Source organism: Mytilus galloprovincialis, chromosome 1 (genome assembly GCF_965363235.1).
Source record: "Mytilus galloprovincialis chromosome 1, xbMytGall1.hap1.1, whole genome shotgun sequence".
NCBI classification, from domain to species: domain Eukaryota; kingdom Metazoa; phylum Mollusca; class Bivalvia; order Mytilida; family Mytilidae; genus Mytilus; species Mytilus galloprovincialis.
In genome coordinates this window covers 130,400,058-130,426,652 of record NC_134838.1, presented here as the reverse complement: position 1 = coordinate 130,426,652, position 26,595 = coordinate 130,400,058, and the positions used below count along the sequence as shown (strand labels likewise).

The following is a 26,595-nucleotide window of genomic DNA, read 5'->3' as shown; positions in this document are numbered from 1 at the left end:
ACAAGAGGGTAACCAACATTCATAAGTCCAATAACATGGTATATAACAGAGAGTTAACAAGAGGGTAACCAACATTCATAAGTCCAATAACATGGTATATAACAGAGAGTTAACAAGAGGGTAACCAACATTCATAAGTCCAATAACATGGTATATAACAGAGAGTTAACAATGGGGTAACCAACATTCATAAGTCCAATAACATGGTATATAACAGAGAGTTAACAAGAGGGTAACCAACATTCATACGTCCAATAACATGGTATATAACAGAGAGTTAACAAGAGGGTAACCAACATTCATAAGTCCAATAACATGGTATATAACAGAGAGTTAACAATGGGGTAACCAACATTCATAAGTCCAATAACATGGTATATAGCAGAGAGTTAACAAGAGGGTAACCAACATTCATAAGTCCAATAACAGGGTATATAACAGAGAGTTAACAAGAGGGTAACCAACATTCATAAGTCCAATAACATGGTATATAACAGAGAGTTAACAAGAGGGTAACCAACATTCATAAGTCCAATAACAGGGTATATAACAGAGAGTTAACAAGAGGGTAACCAACATTCATAAGTCCAATAACATGGTATATAACAGAGAGTTAACAAGAGGGTAACCAACATTCATAAGTCTAACAGAGAGTTAACAAGAGGGTAACCAACATTCATAAGTCCAATAACAGGGTATATAACAGAGAGTTAACAAGAGGGTAACCAACATTCATAAGTCCAATAACAGGGTATATAACAGAGAGTTAACAAGAGGGTAACCAACATTCATAAGTCCAATAACAGGGTATATAACAGAGAGTTAACAAGAGGGTAACCAACATTCATAAGTCCAATAACATGGTATATAACAGAGAGTTAACAAGAGGGTAACCAACATTCATAAGTCCAATAACAGGGTATATAACAGAGAGTTAACAAGAGGGTTACCAACATTCATAAGTCCAATAACAGGGTATATAACAGAGAGTTAACAAGAGGGTTACCAACATTCATAAGTCCAATAACATGGTATATAACAGAGAGTTAACAAGAGGGTAACCAACATTCATAAGTCCAATAACATGGTATATAACAGAGAGTTAACAAGAGGGGAACCAACATTCATAAGTCCAATAACATGGTATATAACAGAGAGTTAAAAGAGGGGAACCAACATTCATAAGTCCAATAACAGGGTATATAACAGAGAGTTAACAAGAGGGGAACCAACATTCATAAGTCCAATAACAGGGTATATAACAGAGAGTTAACAAGAGGGGAACCAACATTCATAAGTCCAATAACAGGGTATATAACAGAGAGTTAACAAGAGGGGAACCAACATTCATAAGTCCAATGACAGGGTATATAACAGAGAGTTAACAAGAGGGGAACCAACATTCATAAGTCCAATAACAGGGTATATAACAGAGAGTTAACAAGAGGGGAACCAACATTCATAAGTCCAATAACAGGGTATATAACAGAGAGTTAACAAGAGGGTAACCAACATTCATAAGTCCAATAACATGGTATATATAACAGAGAGTTAACAAGAGGGTAACCAACATTCATAAGTCCAATAACAGGGTATATAACAGAGAGTTAACAAGAGGGGAACCAACATTCATAAGTCCAATAACAGGGTATATAACAGAGAGTTAACAAGAGGGGAACCAACATTCATAAGTCCAATGACAGGGTATATAACAGAGAGTTAACAAGAGGGGAACCAACATTCATAAGTCCAATAACAGGGTATATAACAGAGAGTTAACAAGAGGGGAACCAACATTCATAAGTCCAATAACAGGGTATATAACAGAGAGTTAACAAGAGGGGAACCAACATTCATAAGTCCAATAACAGGGTATATAACAGAGAGTTAACAAGAGGGTAACCAACATTCATAAGTCCAATAACATGGTATATATAACAGAGAGTTAACAAGAGGGTAACCAACATTCATAAGTCCAATAACAGGGTATATAACAGAGAGTTAACAAGAGGGTAACCAACATTCATAAGTCCAATAACAGGGTATATAACAGAGAGTTTACAAGAGGGTAACCAACATTCATAAGTCCAATAACAGGGTATATAACAGAGAGTTAACAAGAGGGTAACCAACATTCATAAGTCCAATAACAGGGTATATAACAGAGAGTTAACAAGAGGGTAACCAACATTCATAAGTCCAATAACAGGGTATATAACAGAGAGTTAACAAGAGGTTAACCAACATTCATAAGTACAATAACAGGGTATATAACAGAGAGTTAACAAGAGGGTAACCAACATTCATAAGTCCAATAACATGGTATATACATGACTGTCAAAACTAACAAAACATTAAAACATAAGTAAAAAACATATCGGTCAGTACTGAAATGACTGTGTGATCAACATCTACAAAATTTACAACACATGATATATCTTAAAGTATACTTAAATAACAACATGGGGCAATTGTCAGCAATTCAACAACACATAAATCACAAGAAAATATCTTAAAGAAAAATGAAATGACTGTGTATTCAACATCAACAACACATAAAACACCATTAAAAGTTCTTAAAACATACTAAATTGACAATGCAGGAAGTTGTCTGCAATCAAAAAACCCATAAACCTCAAAAGATTTCCAGATCAATACTGAAATGACTTCAGGGTCAATAACATAATGACACACATAAAATTTGATTGAGAACTATTTCAGTAAGAGAACGGAAACTTTAATTTCAGGAATTTTGTCATTTGTAAAAGGGCATAACTCAAAAACAGTTAAAGAGACACCCCCAACATTTGAACTTGATTTGTATTTTGTGGTAATAAGCATTGTGTTCAAGTTTCTTAACATTTGATAACGGCAAAATAAAGTAAACTTAAAGGTAAACTAAAATTAGAGAACAGAAACCAAACACTTTTATATTTGCAAAGGGGCATACCTCTAGAATACCTAAGGTGACGCCTAAAATTTAAACATGATCTGTGCTTTGTGGTAATGAGCATTGTGTATAAGTTTCATAAAATTTGGTTCAGGCACACTTAATTTATAGAACGGAAACAAACTTTGAGATGTACGGACGAACAGGGTAAATTTGAAGGCCCCCTCCGCCGCAGCGGGGATATAAGAAATAAGTCAGACATTATAATTGATGTGATATCTAGCACCATATTTATAGCCTGTACTTCTTGAGAGAGGTATAATGAAACAGATTGTCTAGCATTATAATTGAGGTGCCTTCTAACACTAGTTGTGTAGCCTGCACTGCTAGAGAGTTGGGTATGATTTAATTAAAAGTCTGACATTATAAATGAAATGATCTCTAGGGTGGGGTATGATGAAACAAAGAAAGTCAGACGTTATAATTGAGGTGCCTTCTAACACTAGTTGTGTAGCCTGCACTGCTAGAGAGTTGGGTATGATTTAATTAAAAGTCTGGCATTATAAATGAAATGATCTCTAGGGTGGGGTATGATGAAACAAAGAAAGTCAGACGTTATGATTGAGATGCCCTCTAACACCAGCTTTATAGCCTGCACTCCTTGTGTGGGGTATAATGAAACAAAGAAAGTCAGACGTTATGATTGAGATGCCTTCTAACACCAGCTTTATAGCCTGCACTCCTTGTGTGGGGTATAATAAAACAAAAAGTCTGACAATATAATTGAGATGCCTTCTAACACCAGCTTTATAGCCTGCACTCCTTTTGTGGGGTATAATGAAACAAAAAGTCAGTCTGACAATATAATTGAGATGCCTTCTAACACCAGCTTTATAGCCTGTACTCCTTTTGTGGGGTATAATGAAACAAAAAGTCTGACAATATAATTGAGATGCCTTCTAACACCAGCTTTATAGCCTGCACTCCTAGAGGGGGTATAATGAAACATAAGTATTGCACTATAATTGAGATGCCTTCTAACACAAGCTTTATAGCCTGCACTCCTAGAGGGGGTATAATGAAACAATAAATATGGCATTGTAAGTAATGTGCCCTCTCACACTAGCTTTATAGCCTGCACTCCTAGAGGGGGTATAATGAAACAATAAATATGGCATTGTAAGTAATGTGCCCTCTCACACTAGCTTTATAGCCTTCACTCCTAGAGGGGGTATAATGAAACAATAAATATGGCATTGTAAGTAATGTGCTCTCTCACACTAGCTTTATAGCCTGCACTCCTAGAGGGGGTATAATGAAACAATAAATATGGCATTGTAAGTAATGTGCCCTCTCACACTAGCTTTATAGCCTGCACTCCTAGAGGGGGTATAATGAAACAATAAATATGGCATTGTAAGTAATGTGCTCTCTCACACACGCTTTATAGCCTTCACTCCTAGAGGGGGTATAATGAAACAATAAATATGGCATTGTAAGTAATGTTCCCTCTCACACTAGCTTTATAGCCTGCACTCCTAGAGGGGGTATAATGAAACAATAAATATGGCATTGTAAGTAATGTGCTCTCTCACACACGTTTTATAGCCTTCACTCCTAGAGGGGGTATAATGAAACAATAAATATGGCATTGTAAGTAATGTGCTCTCTCACACTAGCTTTATAGCCTTCACTCCTAGAGGGGGTATAATGAAACAATAAATATGGCATTGTAAGTAATGTGCTCTCTCACACACGCTTTATAGCCTTCACTCCTAGAGGGGGTATAATGAAACAATAAATATGGCATTGTAAGTAATGTGCTCTCTCACACACGCTTTATAGCCTTCACTCCTAGAGGGGGTATAATGAAACAATAAATATGGCATTGTAAGTAATGTGCTCTCTCACACACGCTTTATAGCCTGCACTCCTAGAGGGGGTATAATGAAACAATAAATATGGCATTGTAAGTAATGTGCTCTCTCACACTAGCTTTATAGCCTTCACTCCTAGAGGGGGTATAATGAAACAATAAATATGGCATTGTAAGTAATGTGCTCTCTCACACACGCTTTATAGCCTTCACTCCTAGAGGGGGTATAATGAAACAGTAAATATGGCATTGTAAGTAATGTGCACTCTCACACTAGCTTTATAGCCTGCACTCCTAGAGGGGGTATAATGAAACAATAAATATGGCATTGTAAGTAATGTGCCCTCTCACACTAGCTTTATAGCCTGCACTCCTAGAGGGGGTATAATGAAACAATAAATATGGCATTGTAAGTAATGTGCTCTCTCACACTAGCTTTATAGCCTTCACTCCTAGAGGGGGTATAATGAAACAATAAATATGGCATTGTAAGTAATGTGCTCTCTCACACACGCTTTATAGCCTTCACTCCTAGAGGGGGTATAATGAAACAATAAATATGGCATTGTAAGTAATGTGCTCTCTCACACACGCTTTATAGCCTTCACTCCTAGAGGGGGTATAATGAAACAATAAATATGGCATTGTAAGTAATGTGCTCTCTCACACACGCTTTATAGCCTGCACTCCTAGAGGGGGTATAATGAAACAATAAATATGGCATTGTAAGTAATGTGCTCTCTCACACTAGCTTTATAGCCTTCACTCCTAGAGGGGGTATAATGAAACAATAAATATGGCATTGTAAGTAATGTGCTCTCTCACACACGCTTTATAGCCTTCACTCCTAGAGGGGGTATAATGAAACAGTAAATATGGCATTGTAAGTAATGTGCACTCTCACACTAGCTTTATAGCCTGCACTCCTAGAGGGGGTATAATGAAACAATAAATATGGCATTGTAAGTAATGTGCCCTCTCACACTAGCTTTATAGCCTGCACTCCTAGAGGGGGTATAATGAAACAATAAATATGGCATTGTAAGTAATGTGCTCTCTCACACAAGCTTTATAGCCTGCACTCCTAGAGGGGGTATAATGAAACAATAAATATGGCATTGTAAGTAATGTGCTCTCTCACACACGCTTTATAGCCTGCACTCCTAGAGGGGGTATAATGAAACAATAAATATGGCATTGTAAGTAATGTGCTCTCTCACACTAGCTTTATAGCCTGCACTCCTAGAGGGGGTATAATGAAACAATAAATATGGCATTGTAAGTAATGTGCTCTCTCACACTAGCTTTATAGCCTTCACTCCTAGAGGGGGTATAATGAAACAATAAATATGGCATTGTAAGTAATGTGCTCTCTCACACACGCTTTATAGCCTGCACTCCTAGAGGGGGTATAATGAAACAATAAATATGGCATTGTAAGTAATGTGCCCTCTCACACTAGCTTTATAGCCTGCACTCCTAGAGGGGGTATAATGAAACAATAAATATGGCATTGTAAGTAATGTGCTCTCTCACACACGCTTTATAGCCTGCACTCCTAGAGGGGGTATAATGAAACAATAAATATGGCATTGTAAGTAATGTGCTCTCTCACACTAGCTTTATAGCCTGCACTCCTAGAGGGGGTATAATGAAACAATAAATATGGCATTGTAAGTAATGTGCTCTCTCACACTAGCTTTATAGCCTGCACTCCTAGAGGGGGTATAATGAAACAATAAATATGGCATTGTAAGTAATGTGCTCTCTCACACAAGCTTTATAGCCTGCACTCCTAGAGGGGGTATAATGAAACAATAAATATGGCATTGTAAGTAATGTGCTCTCTCACACACGCTTTATAGCCTGCACTCCTAGAGGGGGTATAATGAAACAATAAATATGGCATTGTAAGTAATGTGCTCTCTCACACAAGCTTTATAGCCTGCACTCCTAGAGGGGGTATAATGAAACAATAAATATGGCATTGTAAGTAATGTGCTCTCTCACACTAGCTTTATAGCCTGCACTCCTAGAGGGGGTATAATGAAACAATAAATATGGCATTGTAAGTAATGTGCTCTCTCACACTAGCTTTATAGCCTGCACTCCTAGAGGGGGTATAATGAAACAATAAATATGGCATTGTAAGTAATGTGCCCTCTCACACTAGCTTTATAGCCTGCACTCCTAGAGGGGGTATAATGAAACAATAAATATGGCATTGTAAGTAATGTGCCCTCTCACACACACAAGCTTTATAGCCTTCACTCCTAGAGGGGGTATAATGAAACAATAAATATGGCATTGTAAGTAATGTGCCCTCTCACACTAGCTTTATAGCCTGCACTCCTAGAGGGGGTATAATGAAACAATAAATATGGCATTGTAAGTAATGTGCCCTCTCACACTAGCTTTATAGCCTGCACTCCTAGAGGGGGTATAATGAAACAATAAATATGGCATTGTAAGTAATGTGCTCTCTCACACAAGCTTTATAGCCTGCACTCCTAGAGGGGGTATAATGAAACAATAAATATGGCATTGTAAGTAATGTGCTCTCTCACACACGCTTTATAGCCTGCACTCCTAGAGGGGGTATAATGAAACAATAAATATGGCATTGTAAGTAATGTGCTCTCTCACACTAGCTTTATAGCCTGCACTCCTAGAGGGGGTATAATGAAACAATAAATATGGCATTGTAAGTAATGTGCCCTCTCACACTAGCTTTATAGCCTTCACTCCTAGAGGGGGTATAATGAAACAATAAATATGGCATTGTAAGTAATGTGCTCTCTCACACACGCTTTATAGCCTGCACTCCTAGAGGGGGTATAATGAAACAATAAATATGGCATTGTAAGTAATGTGCTCTCTCACACTAGCTTTATAGCCTGCACTCCTAGAGGGGGTATAATGAAACAATAAATATGGCATTGTAAGTAATGTGCCCTCTCACACTAGCTTTATAGCCTTCACTTGTAGAGTTAGGTATAATGACACAAAAAGTCTAGTATTATATTTAAAATGAGATGCTATCTAACACAAAAAGTCTAGTATTATATTTAAAATGAGATGCTATCTAACACAAAAAGTCTAGTATTATATTTAAAATGAGATGCTATCTAACACAAAAAGTCTAGTATTATATTTAAAATGAGATGCTATCTAACACAAAAAGTCTAGTATTATATTTAAAATGAGATGCTATCTAACACAAAAAGTCTAGTATTATATTTAAAATGAGATGCTATCTAACACAAAAAAATAAAATTGAGAATGGAAATGAGGAATGCGTCAAAGAGACAACAACCCGACCATAGAGAAGACAACAAGCGTGTGCAAAATTCCAATCAATGGAGGATGTGGTGATTGCTATACATCCTTCACTCCTAGAGGGTGGGGAACAAAGAAACAAAAAAGTATGGCATTATAATTCAGCTGACCTTTTACACAAGCTTAAGAGTTTTCCACTCATTTATAAATACTTTTTTTGAGGACATACAAGAGCATGATTGTTTAATTGAAAGTTGGTGTAGAACAAAGCATTAACAATTCAAAAGACCAGAATACAAAAATAATAATAGAACAATAACACAATAGCAAGATGTTTAAGTACAGAGCTATGTCATATGTGTCAAAATAACAAAAAGACACAAAAACAACTTGAACACTGTAATAACTCAATAATATTAAAGTCTCGCTACAAATTCTGAAATCTGTTACAACTTTAAAAATAGTAAAATGAAAATTGTTATATAAATTTTGTACTTTCCATGATTTGAAAGTAAAGGAAAAGAAATGGGGGAAAGTAACTTTTGTAACAAAGCCCTAATTAAAATATGCATTTATTGTCATGTAGTTTTAACATGTGAAAGTTTGGAAATAATTTGAGATGATGATAAAAAATCTGTGGTTTTGTTATAAATGTCCTGTAGCTCAAACTTAGGTTCTTCATCAATGGCCTGAAATAAAATTTAAAAAAAATCTTTAAATATCAAATAAATTTACAGATCATTAGCAAGATAAAGAATAAAGAAACAAATTAACATTTTAAGATAAGTATAAGATTGTCTCAACCGCAATATTACATTAAACAGTGGAAGATCCAAATATTTTTATTAAAGAGGGGCCCCAGTCATGTTTTGATTAATCCCTATATAATCAATTTTTCTCACAAAAGCATTAGAATGACAGGGTTTTTACAAGAGGCATCAACCTTTTGGGATATACCATTTGTTAATATTAGATATCATGTGACTGTATTCTTCTTCATCCGATCATGGAAGTATTATATTGACAGGAACTACTACGACCAGACTTCAAACGTTTCATCTGCGATGCCGCGCGCAATTTAATGACATGTTAATTAGCTTGAAACATGGCACATTATTTACATACCAGCGTGTTGTGCCCTACAATATTGTCATTCTCGGTTGCTTTCGGGATTACGGAAATAAACGAAGAAATCGAAAGTTGTGATAAATTCTTAGGAAACAGCAATCGGCAAACCTCGGCAGATTCCGTTACCTTACATCATATGTGTGCCGATTGAGTGATTGATGGATTAATACGAGTCATCATTAATTCTATAGAAAAACACATTGACGATGGAAATTTGTACAAATTTATTGAATAAATGCCCCATTTTTATTGATTTATTTTTCGGTAGAAATTGGACTATATGTAATATATATCGCAAGTTGTGATTATATAACATGTATAATACCTACTGTTTACTCCACTGAGTGGCACACATTTCCTGCATATTTAAGACGATTGTAAATAATCGTTCTGATAAAATCAAAAGATCAAAGAGATTTTTAATAAATGTAGGAATTATTAAGCTTCGCTCTAAATCCAGGTTAAGATCATTGGTTGGTATATACAAATGTTCAGCTGAACCCCGATGTGTTGAAATTTGTTTTTAGTACTGCGATTCAAGAATTTGTATAGTGACATTATACAAATTCTTGTGCGACTGTTCAATAATATTTACCAGTATCATTTGGACGGTTTCATTTGGTCGGATAGTGATAACATATTTTAGGGGACAGAAATGAATTATATAAATAGCTTATAACGTAGTTATATCTCTCTTTTCCTCTGCTGTATTTTATTGATTGGTACTTGCTCGATTAATTTTCGTATTGTAAACTGGAAATTTCTACTTTCCAGGATTATCCAGTAACTTAACCATATATATTACTCTAAACTTCACAGTTTTAATATTTATCAAATATATTTATTGTTAACCGGCGGTAACCGGAACACACCTTAATCGCGATTTAAACTTCACCCACAAACTAATAAAATAATGTCACTCACTATTTCAAATCGTTGTAGAATAATTAATTCTGGGCCGATTTTCATTTTTTATGCATCAGTCGATTTGTTTAAAGAAGTTGTTCACGAATAAAGGTCTACCGACGCGATTGAAATTAAGAAAAGGTGTTTTACGACAGGTAATATTGTTAAGCTGTCTGGATAAAAACCACGTGATTGATAAGAATATCTCTGGTCAATTTATGACCGCGGCATCGCAGATAGTCACAAAAGAAATTAACGACAGCGTACTAATTAGACAGTTTCCATATCTTTTCTACGGGGCTACCCGGGTTATAAATAAATGCTAATTAATCGTTGTAGTTCCTGTCAATATAATACTTCCATGATCCGATATACCAATAACAAACACCAATACAAGTATATGGTATCTATAGTTTACTATTAGTGAGTTGCTAATATATGTTACCTATAGTTTACTATTAGTGAGTTGCTAATATATGTTACCTGTAGTTTACTATTAGTGAGTTGCTAATATATGTTACCTATAGTTTACTATTAGTGAGTTGCTAATATATGTTACCTATAGTTTACTATTAGTGAGTTGCTAATATATGTTACCTATAGTTTACTATTAGTGAGTTGCTAATATATGTTACTTATAGTTTACTATTAGTGAGTTGCTTATATATGTTACCTATAGTTTACTATTAGTGAGTTGCTAATATATGCTACCTATAGTTTACTATTAGTGAGTTGCTAATATATGTTACCTATAGTTTACTATTAGTGAGTTGCTAATATATGTTACCTGTAGTTTACTATTAGTGAGTTGCTAATATATGTTACCTATAGTTTACTATTAGTGAGTTGCTAATATATGTTACCTATAGTTTACTATTAGTGAGTTGCTAATATATGTTACCTATAGTTTACTATTAGTGAGTTGCTAATATATGTTACCTATAGTTTACTATTAGTGAGTTGCTTATATATGTTACCTGTAGTTTACTATTAGTGAGTTGCTAATATATGTTACCTATATAGTTTACTATTAGTGAGTTGCTTATATATGTTACCTATAGTTTACTATTAGGGAGCTGCTAATATATGTTACCTATATAGTTTACTATTAGTGAGTTGCTAATATATGTTACCTATAGTTTACTATTAGTGAGTTGCTAATATATGTTACCTATATTTACTATTAGTGAGTTGCTAATATATGTTACCTATAGTTTACTATTAGTGAGTTGCTAATATATGTTACCTATAGTTTACTATTAGTGAGTTGCTAATATATGTTACCTATAGTTTACTATTAGTGAGCTGCTAATATATGTTACCTATAGTTTACTATTAGTGAGTTGCTTATATATGTTTAACCTATAGTTTACTATGAGTGAGTTGCTAATATATGTTACCTATAGTTTACTATTAGGGAGCTGCTAATATATGTTACCTATAGTTTACTATTAGGGAGCTGCTAATATATGTTACCTATATAGTTTACTATTAGTGAGCTGCTAATATCAGTGTTATTAAATTCTATTGTAGAAAGGTGTATAGTTATTAGAGAACAGAGATTTTAAATAGTGTCACTTTTATTCAATATTAGTTTTCTATTCTGTGGTTGGATTGTTGTCTCTTTGACACATTCCCCATTGCCATTATCAATTTTATTCTCTTCCAAATTATGGCAAACAAGATCAAGATAATAGGTAGCTATTAACTCTTTTTATAATTTCGTACTGTTCCAGAGGACTGTTAGTTTTAATCTGATTCTTAACACTTCAGTTTCTTATGATGGAGTACTTTTCAGTAGACCTTTTTGAACCATGACATGTAGTGTCTGGCTTTCTTCCCAAAGTGATTATTTCTCCCTTAAGAAGCAATTTACATATTTCCTATCATTACTTACACTTTTTCCAATAACTACAACGTAAGGATATCCTAATCTGTTTGCCTGGGCCAACCTGTTACCAACAGTAAATCTAGTCCTGTCATCAATGACCACTTCCCCACAGAGGTTTGGGACAGTAACTAATTCATCATACAGATTGTTAGATAGCTCCATGAACTTCTCTTCCATATAACCTTTCTACAACAAAGAACATTAAGATATACTTGATATAACAGTATCCATGGTAAAAATTTAAATTACCTATTTCTGTGTATTACTTTATGTTTGTTGGTACTAATTATAGGTGAATTGAGGAGAAATTGTATTCTTTTATGGATATAAGATTTTATTGTTTTGCCAGTCTGCATACAAGTCTATATAAATTAGGTTTTTGCTTATCATTCAATTTTTTGAATTTCATAACAATGTTTTGCTATAATTGTCATGTGTTGTTACAATTGTCATATGTTGTTATAATTGTAATATGTTTTACAAGTGTTTTATTACAATTCTCATGTGTTATGATTGTATCAATTATTTCTTAATTATTATTAAGTGTCATGTGTTGTTATGATTGTCATGTTTTTATAAGTGTCATGTTTTGTTCTGATTGTCATGTGTTGTTGGACATAGAAAGAGAAATAAAGACTTACCATCTGAGGAATAATACAAATCTGGTATGGTGATATTATTTTTGGCCATCGAATGGCTTCATCATCAGATAATACTTCTATACCAGCCTGTAGAATTCTGGTTACTCCTAAACCATACCATCCCATCTGTGTAACTCTAAAAATAACATAACACATTTTGTAACACATATCAAAAGTCAGTCAGAAGTCTGTATTTAAATGCTGTCTATAACGATTAGTTAATTTTTCAGTCATAAATCATAGATTATAAATATTGGAGCCCTTTACAACTGACTATATGGTAAGGGTTTTGCACATTGTTGAAGGTCATACAGTTACCTCAGTTGCTTAAATCCACATTCTTTGGTGAAAGATGTTGTTTCATTGGAAATTATAGCTCATCTCCTTATTTTCATATTAATCAATTCATTTGTTCCTGTAAATATTTAATTTTTAGTACTAATATCTTTTTTATAGAAAATTCATCCATATTTTGCCACAACAATTATTTTCAGAGATCTATTCCTCACATTTTACATACATACTCACATATTTTTGGCATTTTTGTCTTTGTAAGTTGATCCTAAAATTTCTGAATACTTTGTGCCCAATAAAAAGGAATGTCCAACCTGAATTAATAAAAGTAATTCTAAGAGATTTATAACAACTTTCAGTATTTTCACAGACACTGATGATACAAAATAATTTATATATATAACTCAGGTTTTTATTCATCTACACATCCATGAAACATATCTCTAATGGCCAGATAACTTTTGTTGTCAATTTTATCCCAAATATGGATTTAATTAATATGATTGTATGATATTAGTTTACTGTTATTAAAATGCTGCATAATTTGTTTTCGAAAACATATCTCCACTCTATGCTTCAACTATCTAGTCCATATTTATAAGATCTTATAAGCCAATGTTTGTCACTTATAACACAATTAAATACTCTGCAGGCACAGCTTGATACGTCCCTAGAGGTCAATTCCTTAACAGTGAGGGCAAGTAGGGACACTGCATTTAAGCTTGATACAGATCTGGATTTAGATTGTAATTGAATACTTAACACAGCATAGGTTTCTGACCAACAATGAATTTGGTCAAAGAGCTTAAGATTTTGAAAATGGACTTTACTGATAAGAAAACAATATCTAAAATCTAAATACACAAATGCAGTTGAGAAAAAACAAACACAAGTATTTTATTTAGTAAGTACCAGCATCAAGGGGATCATCATTAAAGAGCAATAATTAATTAAGGTGTATATGGCATAAGTTTTAAATTTTCAGCAATGTTTTTTAAATCTGAGTTGCAAAAGATTTTTGTTTACTTTTAAAGATTTAAGTAATACCTCAATAGCAGACATTTTATCCAACTCACTTCCACAACTGGGACACTTGTTCTCCCTTACTGTAGGGTCTGCAATACAATACTGATAAAATAAGCACAGGATATATAAACTAAAGGATCTGCAATACAATACTGATGAAATAAAAACACATTATGTATAAACTAAAGAAAAATAAAAACTCTTGCAATTCTATTAAAAATATATTGCTCTAAAAAACTGAAAATAAAATGCAAAATCTTAACATATAATTGAAAACTTGAAAGACATTTAAAATAAGGTATAAGTTTATTAGTGAAACTAAATACCTATCTAGTTTATTTCTTAACTAGATAAATCTCCTGCCTATTTCCCTCAGTTCAATTCAATTTAAAATAATCAAGCAACTTTTTTAAGTTCTTATTTTTACAAATTTAACTAGCTAAAAGAAAAATGTGTATTATATACAAAAAATAATTCAAAATTGAAGCACATTTAATACCTGGCATCAGAGGTAGCCAGCAGCTCTATATCTATGGTACAAATTCTACACAGTGTAGTGTATTATGAAGCTTGTATTTGTTATGATTCAAACTGAAAAATCTCAGATATTTATTGTCTTTTAAAAGTAATTAAACTTTAACTTATATATTTATTACATGTTAGAAAAAAAAACAAGAAAAAGTACAAACCTTCAACTTCAATATTTCTTCCATACTGACAGCTGTAAAAAAGTTAATATATATATCTTACAACTAAAACATACATGAAAAGATTAGGCAATGAATCTTAAGAACAGAAAAAGCTATTTTACAGTTAGCAAATCAGATTCACATTTATGTTTTTCGTGCAATCGAAACCAACAGAATTGACATGACATTTTATTCTGTAGAGGACGTGTTTATACAATACTATTTTTTTTTCCCAAAAAGATAGTGAATACACTTGTAGAAGGCTGAACACATATACAAATGTAGAAGTCTAAACACAATAAAATGCTCCGCAGGGTGCAGCTTGATACAACCGTAGAAGTAGAAAAATTGGGACCCGTATGGACACAACATTCAAGCTTGATACATCTCTGAATTTGGATTGAGATTAAATATTTGACACAGCATAGGTTTCTGACACAGAATCAATGTGGTCTAATGAACTTAAAAAAATTAAATTTACCTATTATTGTCCAATATCCAAAATCTAAATACATGGATTGATTCAGCATATCAAAGAATCCCAAGAATTCAATTTTTGAAGAAATCAAACAAAGTTTAATCTTGGACCCTAATTTGGATCAACTTGAAAACTGGGCCCAAAATCAAAAAATCTAAATACATGCTTAGATTCAGCATATCAACGAACCCCAAGAATTCAATTTTTGTAAAAATCAAACTAAGTTTAATTTAGGACCCTTTAGACCCTAAAGTAGATCAATTTGAAAATGGGACCCAAAATTAAAAATCTAAATACACAGTTAGATTCAGCATATCAAAGAACCTCAAAAATTCAATTTTTGATGAAATAAAAACAAGTTTAATTTTGAACCAATTAACACTTACCTATTACAGACTTTAATGGTATCTTCTCCAATGTCTGATTGCAGGAGAAATTCATGTGAAAGTTTCCCGCCAATATTACCTGTTGCACCAATTACTACAAAAATAAATATATATATACTTACGATTTTTATCATTACTTTTCCTTTTGCCTGATATGGTAAAAGTTATGATAAATGAATAAATTGTTTAAATAATTTATATGATCAGCAAGGCAATTTCTACTAACAAGTCAAATTCTGCAAATACTGTTAGCAGACTGTTAAAGAGTGATTGCCCTTGAAAAGATTTTTTGACTCTCTATTGTGTTTTGAGCAAAAACTAACGGAGAAAGAGAGAAACTTATCTAACCGAATGATCAGCAATACAATATCTACAAAACAGAATTTTTTGTTTTAATTGCAATGTTGGAGTGTGTTCTTTGTTGAGTATGCACATAGACCAAGGTGAGCTACACAGGCTCTTTAGAGCCTCTAGTTTTATCTTATTATGTACAAAAGTTTTAATGAACACTAAGAATAGCATGCACTATTATTTGGTGTCTCCTAATATCAATATGAAAAGAAAAGAAAGATGGCGCCCATGAAGGTTTGATGTGAATTTGTTGCACAGAGTTTTGTGTTTTTATGCATTAAGAGATATTCTTTACGTCTTTTCTGTTACATCGATGTTACTACTAATTGATTGGAATTAATGTATTAAAAAAAACAGAACTATAATTATAAAGATTGCAGTTTAAATTACGAGTTATAAAATTGACGACCGAGTGAGTAGTAATTAGTCAATGTTTACATATTGGTGTACACATAAGTGAACTTTCAAACGTTTAAATCACCTAATGAAATATGTCACAACAACAACAACAACAAATAACCAGTTTCATTTCTACTGTTAAAGTTGATAAACTGTCAGCCAAAAACACCAATAATTCCGAGGAATCAGCATTTTTAGAGAAAACAGGAGATAAACATAATATCACAAATCCAGCCAAGCGTCTCCACTCTTGTCTCTCCAGTTCCTCGGACCATAGTATTTGTATAGAAAACGAACTTTATGAAATCAAGCAGTCCCTGAAAAATGTCCCGAAAAATCTGACCTGACAGAGATTGTCACAGAGATATTTAAACAATTGTCCGAAAACCTGAAAAAACAAATTAAAAAAGAGATAATGACGGAAGTCAAGTCAGAAGTCGATAAATTGAAAACCAATTACGATTCCAAAATATCTCATCTACATGACAAATTAAACACTATTGAGTTTGAAAATGGGAATCTGCTGGAAAAAAATGCTAGTCTGCATTCAGATCTTAGAAAAATGAGGGATGTCGTTGATGAAAACAACAGGAAAGCAACTGAAAGTGTTCGGCTTGGTAACTGGAACGAACAATACTCACGTAAGAAAAATGTGAAAATATACCAATTGCCAGAAAATCAAAATTAAGACCTACCACATTCTCTTCTTAACGAACTAAAGAACAAAGTCAAATTAGATATCAACCCGTCAGAAATTGTTGCAATGCACAGAATACCAGGGAAAGAAGGGAGTCCAAGACCAATTCTCATAAAATTTCTTAGAATGGATACCAAAATTACACTTCTGCGTAAAAAAAAGAGCATAAACGAAGCGCTCAAAGTTAGAATTGGTGATGATATTACAAAACTCAACCAGGGTCTCCTAAATATGAAAATATTATAAGCTCGTGGTATTTTAATGGTCATGTATATGGATCAGACGAGGAAGGAACTAGACATCGGTTCGAAATATTTGACGACATAGCCAAAAAACTGAAAAAATAAAATGTGTGTAAATCACTTTGAACAATAACATGCTTTCAATATTTGTTTCAAATATGTGTTTTTATATAATTCCTGTTCATTTATCATTATTTTTTGTTTATAACACAAATGTGAACCTTGGGTTGACATTCTGTCTCTTTGTCTCTCATACCACTCAAAAGTATTTTTATTTCATACTTATTTTCCAGAAAATATACGTTTCCTACGTATTTGGTTTAATTTTTGAAAACTCATATTTCCGGTTTGCTTGCAGATTTGTAAACATAAAATTTTTATTATTTATATCCATAGGTAACTAGTTTTACACATGAGATTTACACAAAAACAACTGACAAATGGTTGCAATAGTAAAGGGTGTCCCATATATTTATAATCATAACTATAGTATTACCAGAATCTAAAACATAGAGAATATAAATATGTTTCTCACTTCTACACTCGTAAATTGAAATTTAAGTCGAGTTTACAAATTTCTGTCTAGCATATATTCTATAGATTAGTCTAGTCAATATCACTGCGCATTATTCAATTTTTGTCTGAAATGCAAGCTAAATAGTATCCTACTTTAACTTATTTATTTTTCTTTTGTTTTGTTTTCTACATTTCACAGTCTCACAATTTACAATTACTGCCCACATCTTTGTAACTCTAAAACAAAAATTATTGCATGGACACAGACCTTGCTAAAAAAATTTCAACAGTATCACAATATAAGTGATAATTGATATCGTTAACATTTGTTATTTATCAATGTTTTCCTATTGTATATATGTTATGTACATGTATGTTTTGTTTTGTACTTTATCTCGTCTAGTTTTGAGTGTCCTGTTAATCAATGCATATGCCAGCTTTTGGTTTCGAAGATCTGTCCAAAGTGTACATCATGTGCTTATGTTTCACTATATATTCATTATAAGTTTTGATAGTTTTGACTGATCAATGTTTTTAACATTAATCTGTAAATTTGTAAACTATAATATTAATCACAAAATAATCCTCCCTATAATCATAAAAAATGATTTTTTCCTCAGTAATATTATACAGTTTTTGTTACTGGTTGCTGGAATTGAGCAAAATCCAGGTCCAGATCAGAGTAACAAAAAGAATTTGAAAATAGTACACAATAATGTGTGTAGCTTACTTCCTAAGTTAGATCTCATTAACAATGAACTACATGAGTATGACATTATTTGTATATCAGAATCTCATCTTGACAAGTCAATTACCGATGACCAAATTAAATTAAATGGGTTTCATAAGCCTATTAGGTTAGATAGAAATAGACATGGTGGAGGTGTGACCATTTATGTGAAAAATAGTCTACATTTTATTATACAGAATGACATATCTGTAAGCAATCTTGAGTTGCCTTGGGTTGAAGTGAGGAATTATAGTAATGAAAAATTTTTAGTTGGTGTTTTATACCGGCCTCCTAACTCTAATTCTAATATATGGGACTTATTTAATGAGTCAGAAGATAAAGCACTTGATACAAATAAATACAAATATTTTATTGGCACAAACTCAATTACAATAATTGGCAACAGCCCATACAACTAGTATACAAATAGTAATGATGCAGCAATTAAACAATAAATACTACATAGCATATCATTGGGCACATTTCGAACAATGAAATGTGCAGTTATAAATATCAATATATATAGGTTAATTTGTAAGAAAAGACTACTGACATAAGTATATTGTATGTTATAGCTTCAAATTGTTCATATTACTCATTTATAAGGAAATTTTTCCTTAATTCAAATGATTGATTAATAAAATATGATATTAATCTAAGTGTTTTTCTACACTTGTTATTAAGTAATAGTTTGATATATTCATCCTCAGTTTTAGATTGTAATTTGATTGTAATTTGCCAATTTTCCTTTGTGGTGATTTCAATTGTGATATGATGTCAAACACAAGTAACTCTTTTAAAAAGTTACTTAACCGTTTAAACTTAATAGAAAATGTTGTTTGGGAGCCTACCAACTTTACAACCCAAACTGGAACTTGTATTGATTTATGTGTGACTAATCGCAAGAACTTAATTAAATCAGTAACTGTTCTTACACCGATATGCAGTTCTCATTCTCCTGTTTCAGTTGAAATTTCATTTAAAACTTTTAAACAACACTCGTTTAAAAGACAAATTCGTGATTTTAAGCGTGAAGATTACGAAGGTCTTAAAAACCAGTTGAATGATACTGACTGGGATGATGTTGTTTTTAATTCAAATAATATAAATGATGTTTATATGAACTTTGTCAGAACATTCGAAAGTACTGTAAATAGATATATACCTACTAAAACTATTACAGTAAGACCAAATGATAAACCTTTTATGAACAACTTAATAAGAAACAAGATAAGACATCGTAATAGAATTCACCACAAAGCGAAAACTTCAAATAATCCAGATCACTGGAAAAAGTTTAGAGAAATTCGTAATGAAATTATCAGCTTAGTTAGAAAGGCAAAAGAAGATTATAAGTGCAAACTGACATCTCAACTTATTGACAAAAATATTCCTCCTGGTAAATGGTGGCGCATTGCTAAGTCTGTATCAAATTTTACTAAAAATAAAGAGTCCCCCCCTTTTTTGGAACACGATGGCCAAATTTTTATTCATCCATTGGATAAATCAGAGATCCTGAACAATCATTTTGCTAATATAGCTAATATTGATACAGAACCAGAAATTCCGGATATTAACGAGCCTCCTCCATGTCATTTAATTAAATTTGTCATCACTGAGAAAGAAATTTTAGATCAGTTAAAAATCTTGAATGTTAACAAACCAGCTGGACCTGACGGTATCAGTCCTAGAATTTTAAAAGAGGTTGCTAGCTTTATTTCTAAACCATTAAGGGGTCATCCATAATTGTCAACCATTTTCCAAAGTGTACAAAACGTACACTTTTTCAGACCCCCCACCCTCCCTCAAAAAGTGTACATCAACCATTTCAGATTTCAAGACAAGAATCAATCATTCTTAATAAAAAGAAGATCCTGTCTATTATAGTTTAGTTTAATATAGAAATTTGCATTGAAAATAAACTAAAACATACATGTATCTGACTGTTTTATTTGATGACATCTACATGTATCTGTGATGCTTGTGTTTCGTCAGAATAAAGAGTATAAAGATACCATTTTGTTGTTTTGATAATGTACAATTTCACGTTATTTTCAAACGCATAGATGATAAATGGCTTCATTGCTGTAATAAAGCGGAAACGAAAAAAATTCCAGAAATAAAAAAAAAAGCGTACAGTAAAAATGTTGATTTTTTAACCCCCTCCCCCCAAGTGTACGTTTTGTACACTTTGGAAAATGGTTGACAATTATGGATGACCCCTAACTAAGTTATTTAATATGTCTCTATCAGTTAAACAGGTTCCACTGTTATGGAAAATTGCACATGTTAATCCTATTTTTAAAGGAAAAGGTAGTCCACATTCAGCTCTTAACTATCGTCCAATATCTGTTACTAGTATTGTTTGTAAGATTATGGAAAAAGTTCTATTTAAACATTTATATAATTATATGAGAAGTAACAACCTTTTGTCAAAGTTTCAATCTGGTTTCCAGCCAGGTGACTCTACTGTTAATCAGTTAATTGAAATATATCATAAAATTATTAGTAATATGGATAGTGGGAGGGATGTAAGGTTTGTATTTTGTGATGTATCTAGAGCTTTCGATAAAGTTTGGCATAAAGGACTTTTATTTAAACTTAAACAATCTGGCATAAATGATCAGCTCTTATCTTGGATAGAAAGCTATCTTTCAGATCGTCAACAATAGGTCGTTTCAGAAGGTTTATCGTCAACTCTAAGAAGTATACATGCAGGTGTCCCCCAGGGATCAGTTTTAGGACCCTTTCTGTTTCTTATTTATATAAATGATATAGTAAATGACATTTCTAATGATATTAGACTTTTTGCAGATGACACCTCTTTATTTGTTATAGTAGATGATGATCCTGCTGTAGCAGCTGCTTCTTTGACTGATGACTTGGATGTTATCTCAAATTGGGCAAAATCATGGGCTGTTCAATTTAACTCTAAGAAAACTAAAAATATTGTAATTTCAAGAAGGGAAAGGGAACACCCACCTGTATTTTTTGGGATAAATGGGGAAGAGGTAGAGAAAATAAATATTCACTGTCATCTTGGGATAACATTTCAGTCATCAGCTTCATGGAACTCACATCTTGATATTATTTATAAATAAACAGCTGCGCCATGAGCGCATGATACGCCCGACGTCTTATGTGGAAGTCTTATGCAATAATCATAAATAGTTTATGAGAAAGTTTTAAGCAATAACCATATATTGTTTTAGAGACACGGCGGGACATGTGAAACCCCCCACCCTGGTTTTTTTTTACAAAAACTAAATATTACCAAAATAAAATTTTGAATCAAAACCAAAAAGTATACAGATCTTTAGATTAATATATCAAAGAAGTGTGTAAAGTTTTAAGCAATAATCATAACTTATTTTTGAGATACGGCGCGACATGTAAAAAACCCTCCCCTGTTTTACAAAATACTCAATAACTCAAAAATAAAATTTTGAATAATCACAAAAAAGTATACAGATCTTTAGATTAATAGAACAAAGAAGTGTGTAAAGTTTTAAGCAATAATCATAAATCGTTTTTGAGATACGGCACAACATGTAAAAAAAACCCTCCCCCTTTTTTTACAAAATACTAATAACTCAAAAATGAAATTTTGAATCATCACCAAAAAGTATACAGATATTGAGATTAATATAACAAAGACATGTGTAAAGTTTTAAGCAATAGTCATAAATAGTTTTTGAGATATGGTGCGACATGTAAAAAAACCCTCCCCCTTTTTTACAAAATACTCAATAACTCAAAAATGACATTTTGAATCATCACCAAAAAGTATACAGATATTGAGATTAATATAACTAAGAAGTGTTTAAAGTTTTAAGTCATAATCAAGAATTGTTTTTGAGATACAGTGCGACATGTGAAAAAAACACATCCCTGTTTTAGTTATAAAGTGCCTTAACTCAAACAGTTTAAATCTTATTTTCACCAAAAAGTATACAGATCATTTGACCATCATAAGAAACAACTATATTAAGTTTCATGAAATATTGATAAGTCGTTCTCAAGTTACGGTGCGACATGTTTACGCCGGACAGACGGACAGGCGGACGAACACCGGACATTTGTATACCATAATACATCCCGTCAAAATTTTGACGGGCGTATAAAAAGCATGCTCTCGTCTATCTGTGCTTCGTCAAGTTAAGCATTTATTAGATAGGAGTTCACTTATACGTATTTATTATGCTTTTATTAGACCTATATTAGAGTATGGGGATGTTGTATGGGGCAATTGCTCCCAGCACGAGTCTGAGCTTCTTGAAAATATTCAGATAGAAGCTGCTAGAATAATTACAGGTTTACGACGTAATTCCTCCAGACAAAACAGAGGCGGATTTAGAGGGGGGGCCCAGGGGGCCCGGGCCCCCCCTTTTTGGGAAAAAAATTGGTTGCTTATATAGGGAATCACTGAAGCGTGACTGGAGCGGGCCCCCTCTTAGGTCAGTCAGTGGGCCCCCACTTATGAAAATTTCTGGATCCGCCACTGCAAAAACTTTATATTGAATTAGGTTTAGAAACTCTGGAGAATAGACGTAATAAACATAAGCTTGTACTATTCTATAAAATATTAAATGGGATGACACCTGCATACTTATATGAGTTAGTCCAGCCATATCTTCCCAGACAAACCCCTTATACTTTGAGGAATGAAAATAACACTTTTCATCCGCCTCTTGCTAGAACTAGCTCTTATTTCAATAGTTTCATTCCTTCCACTATAAGACTTTGGAACAGTCTTCCTTTGAGTTTACAAAAATCCCCAAGTTTGGGTATATTTAGAAATGGACTGGATAAGTTTTATAGGACTGATGATATATTTAAACCCTTCAACTATGGGATAAGGAAACTTAATATAAGTCATTGTCAACTCAGAAATAATGCTAGCAACCTAAAATCTCATCTGTTTAATCAATTCTTATCCGAGAACACTTTTTGTGCAAACTGTAATCACCCTGTTGAGGATAACAAACATTTCTTTTTCATTTGCCCTAAGTACAATGATGTAAGACAGATCCTTCTTGATTCCATTAACTCCATTGCTGATAATGTTGATATAAATATTGAATTAATACTTTTTGGAAACAGATTATTTTCATATGATATGAATATTGCTATTTTTAAATTTGTTCATAAATATATCAGTGACACTCAACGTTTTGTTTGAAACTAACTTATTTTTTGTTTCATTTAGTTTTATTTTTTATTTTTTTTCCTCCACTTAAACATTAATTCATTTAATCCACTAAGCAAGCTTAGTATCTCTTTCAAGCCATATATATATTTCTAATGACTTATAAAGGATATTTGCATGTTTCAAGGTTCTTGCATTTTTACTTTAATATTTTTAGTTGCTGTCTCATTAACTTAATTTCACCAAACTTCAGCCTTAATTAATTCAAAGGCACCAATTTTACTTCTTCACCAGATGAACATTTTTAGAGTTAATGTCTCTTTAATTATATTTACCTTTTTTGAATTGTAGTCCAAGTCTGTTGAAAATATTTTCATAAACTTGACAAACTTCTTCATATGTTTTTTTAGCATTTTCCTCTGTTGTGTCAAAGGTATATAAATCTATAAATAGACAATAGATGATGTAGAACACTAAATACAAAAACCTACACTTAAAATAGATTATTCCTACAAGTTTATTTAAAATATATTTTATCTACAAATTACTGGTACTTACTGGTACTAAGTCTGATAATGGCTTGTCAAACTTCAACATGACAAGTCAGCATATTCAGTTTATAATGATATTATTTTTCGTACTTAATACAAGGGATGTCAACTTGGTGAAGATATACTAATCAAGTACTAGTGAGATTTACCGAGCAATACTTGAGTACTTGCTCAGAATAAACATCTACAAAATAGAAATGCAAAATAAAACATATGTAACGCATTGTTGGTGGTTGTGCTATGGAAGTAAGACCCTCAACATTATTATCTTAGCCTAGATAAGAGTCCCAGGAATTTTATACCATAATCGATAGTTAATTTACTGCCTGGACTATCGTTGTAAAACTGGCAATAATCTAATCAATTAATTACTAAACATCCATAGAAAATGTACTTAGTAACTTACTGTTCGGCTGTCCTGCTTATAAAAATGTTTGCTTTGACGGTACACAGGTGATTTAATTACTGAAACACGATTAACTAAAAGTGTAAGCCTTCAAAAGATGTTCTTGTTCGTAGCCTACCTCTTTTCAAAGAAGTTTTAAATGATAATTAGATGCAAGCATTTGAAGCATATTTTGTTTCATAATCATTTATGAGTTTATGGTGAATAGTATTTCTAATATCAGCTGTAAAAAAAAAAAAAATATTTTGTAAGCTTGGTAAACGGAGAAATATTACCTTTCATTTCAAATTCTCTACTCCTCAAAAGTCCATGCCTAGGATGCATTTCATCTCTAAATTTTCTGGATATCTGTAAAGAGTAGATTATACATTTTACTTTTATGTATACTATACGATGAACGAAATGCTTACCCTCCCTGAGCACCTGATTTCATCCCAGTTTTTAGTGGAGTTCGTGTTGTTTCTTATTTATTATTTATAACTGTTGATGTAAATGTCCTTTGGTTTTGTGAGTCCTTGTTTACTCTTTGAGGTCAAATGGGTTTAAAATCTTCCTTAAATCTTCAGGTTTTAAGTCTAAGGACCATAGCTGTGCACAAAATCATTTAAAATCGGAAAAAATAGAACTTAATCTGTAACTTGTCATGATAGAACTATTTACCAACCACCAAATCAATATCTCCAAGCATGAAAAAAATAGTGCAGAAAACTGATTATTTGAGTGAAATATTGAGTGAAATATCCAAGTTCAAGGACCATAACTCTTCTAACTTCTTGATCAGACAGACAGACAGACAGACAGACAGACAGACAGGTATACTTAAAGAAAATAATGGTGTAATTGTACCCCATGATAAAACTTATTTGTACATATATTTATTCATTAAATTTGAAGAATTGCCTTAGCCGTGTGATATGACTTTTGTTATCAACCTTCTGGTTTATAGCAACTGTTTAAGTTTCATAATAACTGCTTCTGGTTATTATCGCATGCTTTGCTGTAACATTATCTGATGACATTTCAACATCATTCTGAAAATTCCAGAAAATATACCTCACTGGTACATTTCTTTGTGTAAAACATAACAAGGTTACATACAAAAAAATATTAGGAATCAGAAAAATATATTATTGAAAAATGCAAAACAAATATTACAACAAAAGCATTTTTTCAAAGTTTTAAAATAGTTTTTGTCTGTATGTCTTCTGTTGAAGTATATGATAAAAAGAACATAACATGTCATTTTTCATGTCAGACCCCTTATCACCCCGTAGTCAAAATCATCCCTAGAGGTTGTCGGCCCTCTGGCTGATATCATGACCTAGGCCTGATAAGGGGTTTGATATGAAAAATGTCATGTTATAATCTATATATATATGATAAATTAATACTACAATAGATTACCTGATATAATTTGACTGGTAATTTTTTGTATGATAAATAAATACCATACAAATATAGCCTTTGTATGAGGTCGATACAAGGATATATTGACCTGAAAGAAGTATATTGACTGAGGACGAAGTCCGAGGTCGATATACTTCTTTAGGTCGATATATCCTGTATTGACCTCATACAAAGGCTATATTTGTTGTATTATTAATTTCCGACCATGTTTGTATCAAAATCGTCATTTAGGTTTGTTGGAACTTTATAGATATTATATTGTCTCCTTGACAATAACAAAATATTAGTTGTTATTTCATTTACTCTTCTTTTTGGACATCTTATGTATTTGAAGATTTTTTTTCGTCAAATAATCGATCGCAGATATCATTTGTTTCAAAACTTTAAACAATATCCTGAATTCATTACATGACATCACAAAGTATATCGGTTTTTAGGTATTCTAAAAATAACCGTGCAATATGCTTTTTGCTATCCGCCGTTTTCTCTCTACCTTCGAATATATAGTTTAACATGTGACTATCCCTAAACGAATCAAATTTGTTAAAATATACGAATTAATAATATTACAATAGATTACCTGATATAATTTGACTGGTAATTTTTTATACGATAAATTATTCCCCATCTTTGATATCAGGTCTGTTACCAATTCTTCGTGTG

General features: G+C 32.5%; 1 protein-coding gene across 1 annotated transcript; it reads right to left on the bottom strand.

The window, feature by feature from the left end:
- Nucleotides 1-8,601: 8,601 nt before the first annotated feature.
- Nucleotides 8,602-26,595, bottom strand: LOC143059669 (putative proline--tRNA ligase, mitochondrial). The gene is made up of 10 exons (XM_076233211.1): nucleotides 26,513-26,595; nucleotides 24,801-24,873; nucleotides 23,904-24,011; nucleotides 15,485-15,578; nucleotides 14,621-14,652; nucleotides 13,953-14,020; nucleotides 13,140-13,219; nucleotides 12,612-12,747; nucleotides 11,977-12,156; nucleotides 8,602-8,734 (listed from the first exon to the last, which is right to left on the bottom strand). Exons 1-10 carry the CDS (start codon nucleotides 26,558-26,560, stop codon nucleotides 8,624-8,626), a joined length of 930 nt encoding a protein of 309 aa, XP_076089326.1. The 5' UTR covers nucleotides 26,561-26,595; the 3' UTR covers nucleotides 8,602-8,623.

Coding starts and splice junctions, on each gene's coding strand:
- LOC143059669 (XM_076233211.1), bottom strand. CDS start 26,560: ATGGGGAATAATTTATCGTATAAAAAATTACCAGTCAAATTATATCAG. Junction 24,874..26,512: donor TACCAGTCAAATTATATCAG/GTAATCTATTGT, acceptor TACTCTTTACAG/ATATCCAGAAAATTTAGAGA. Junction 24,012..24,800: donor TAGAGAATTTGAAATGAAAG/GTAATATTTCTC, acceptor GTCTATTTATAG/ATTTATATACCTTTGACACA.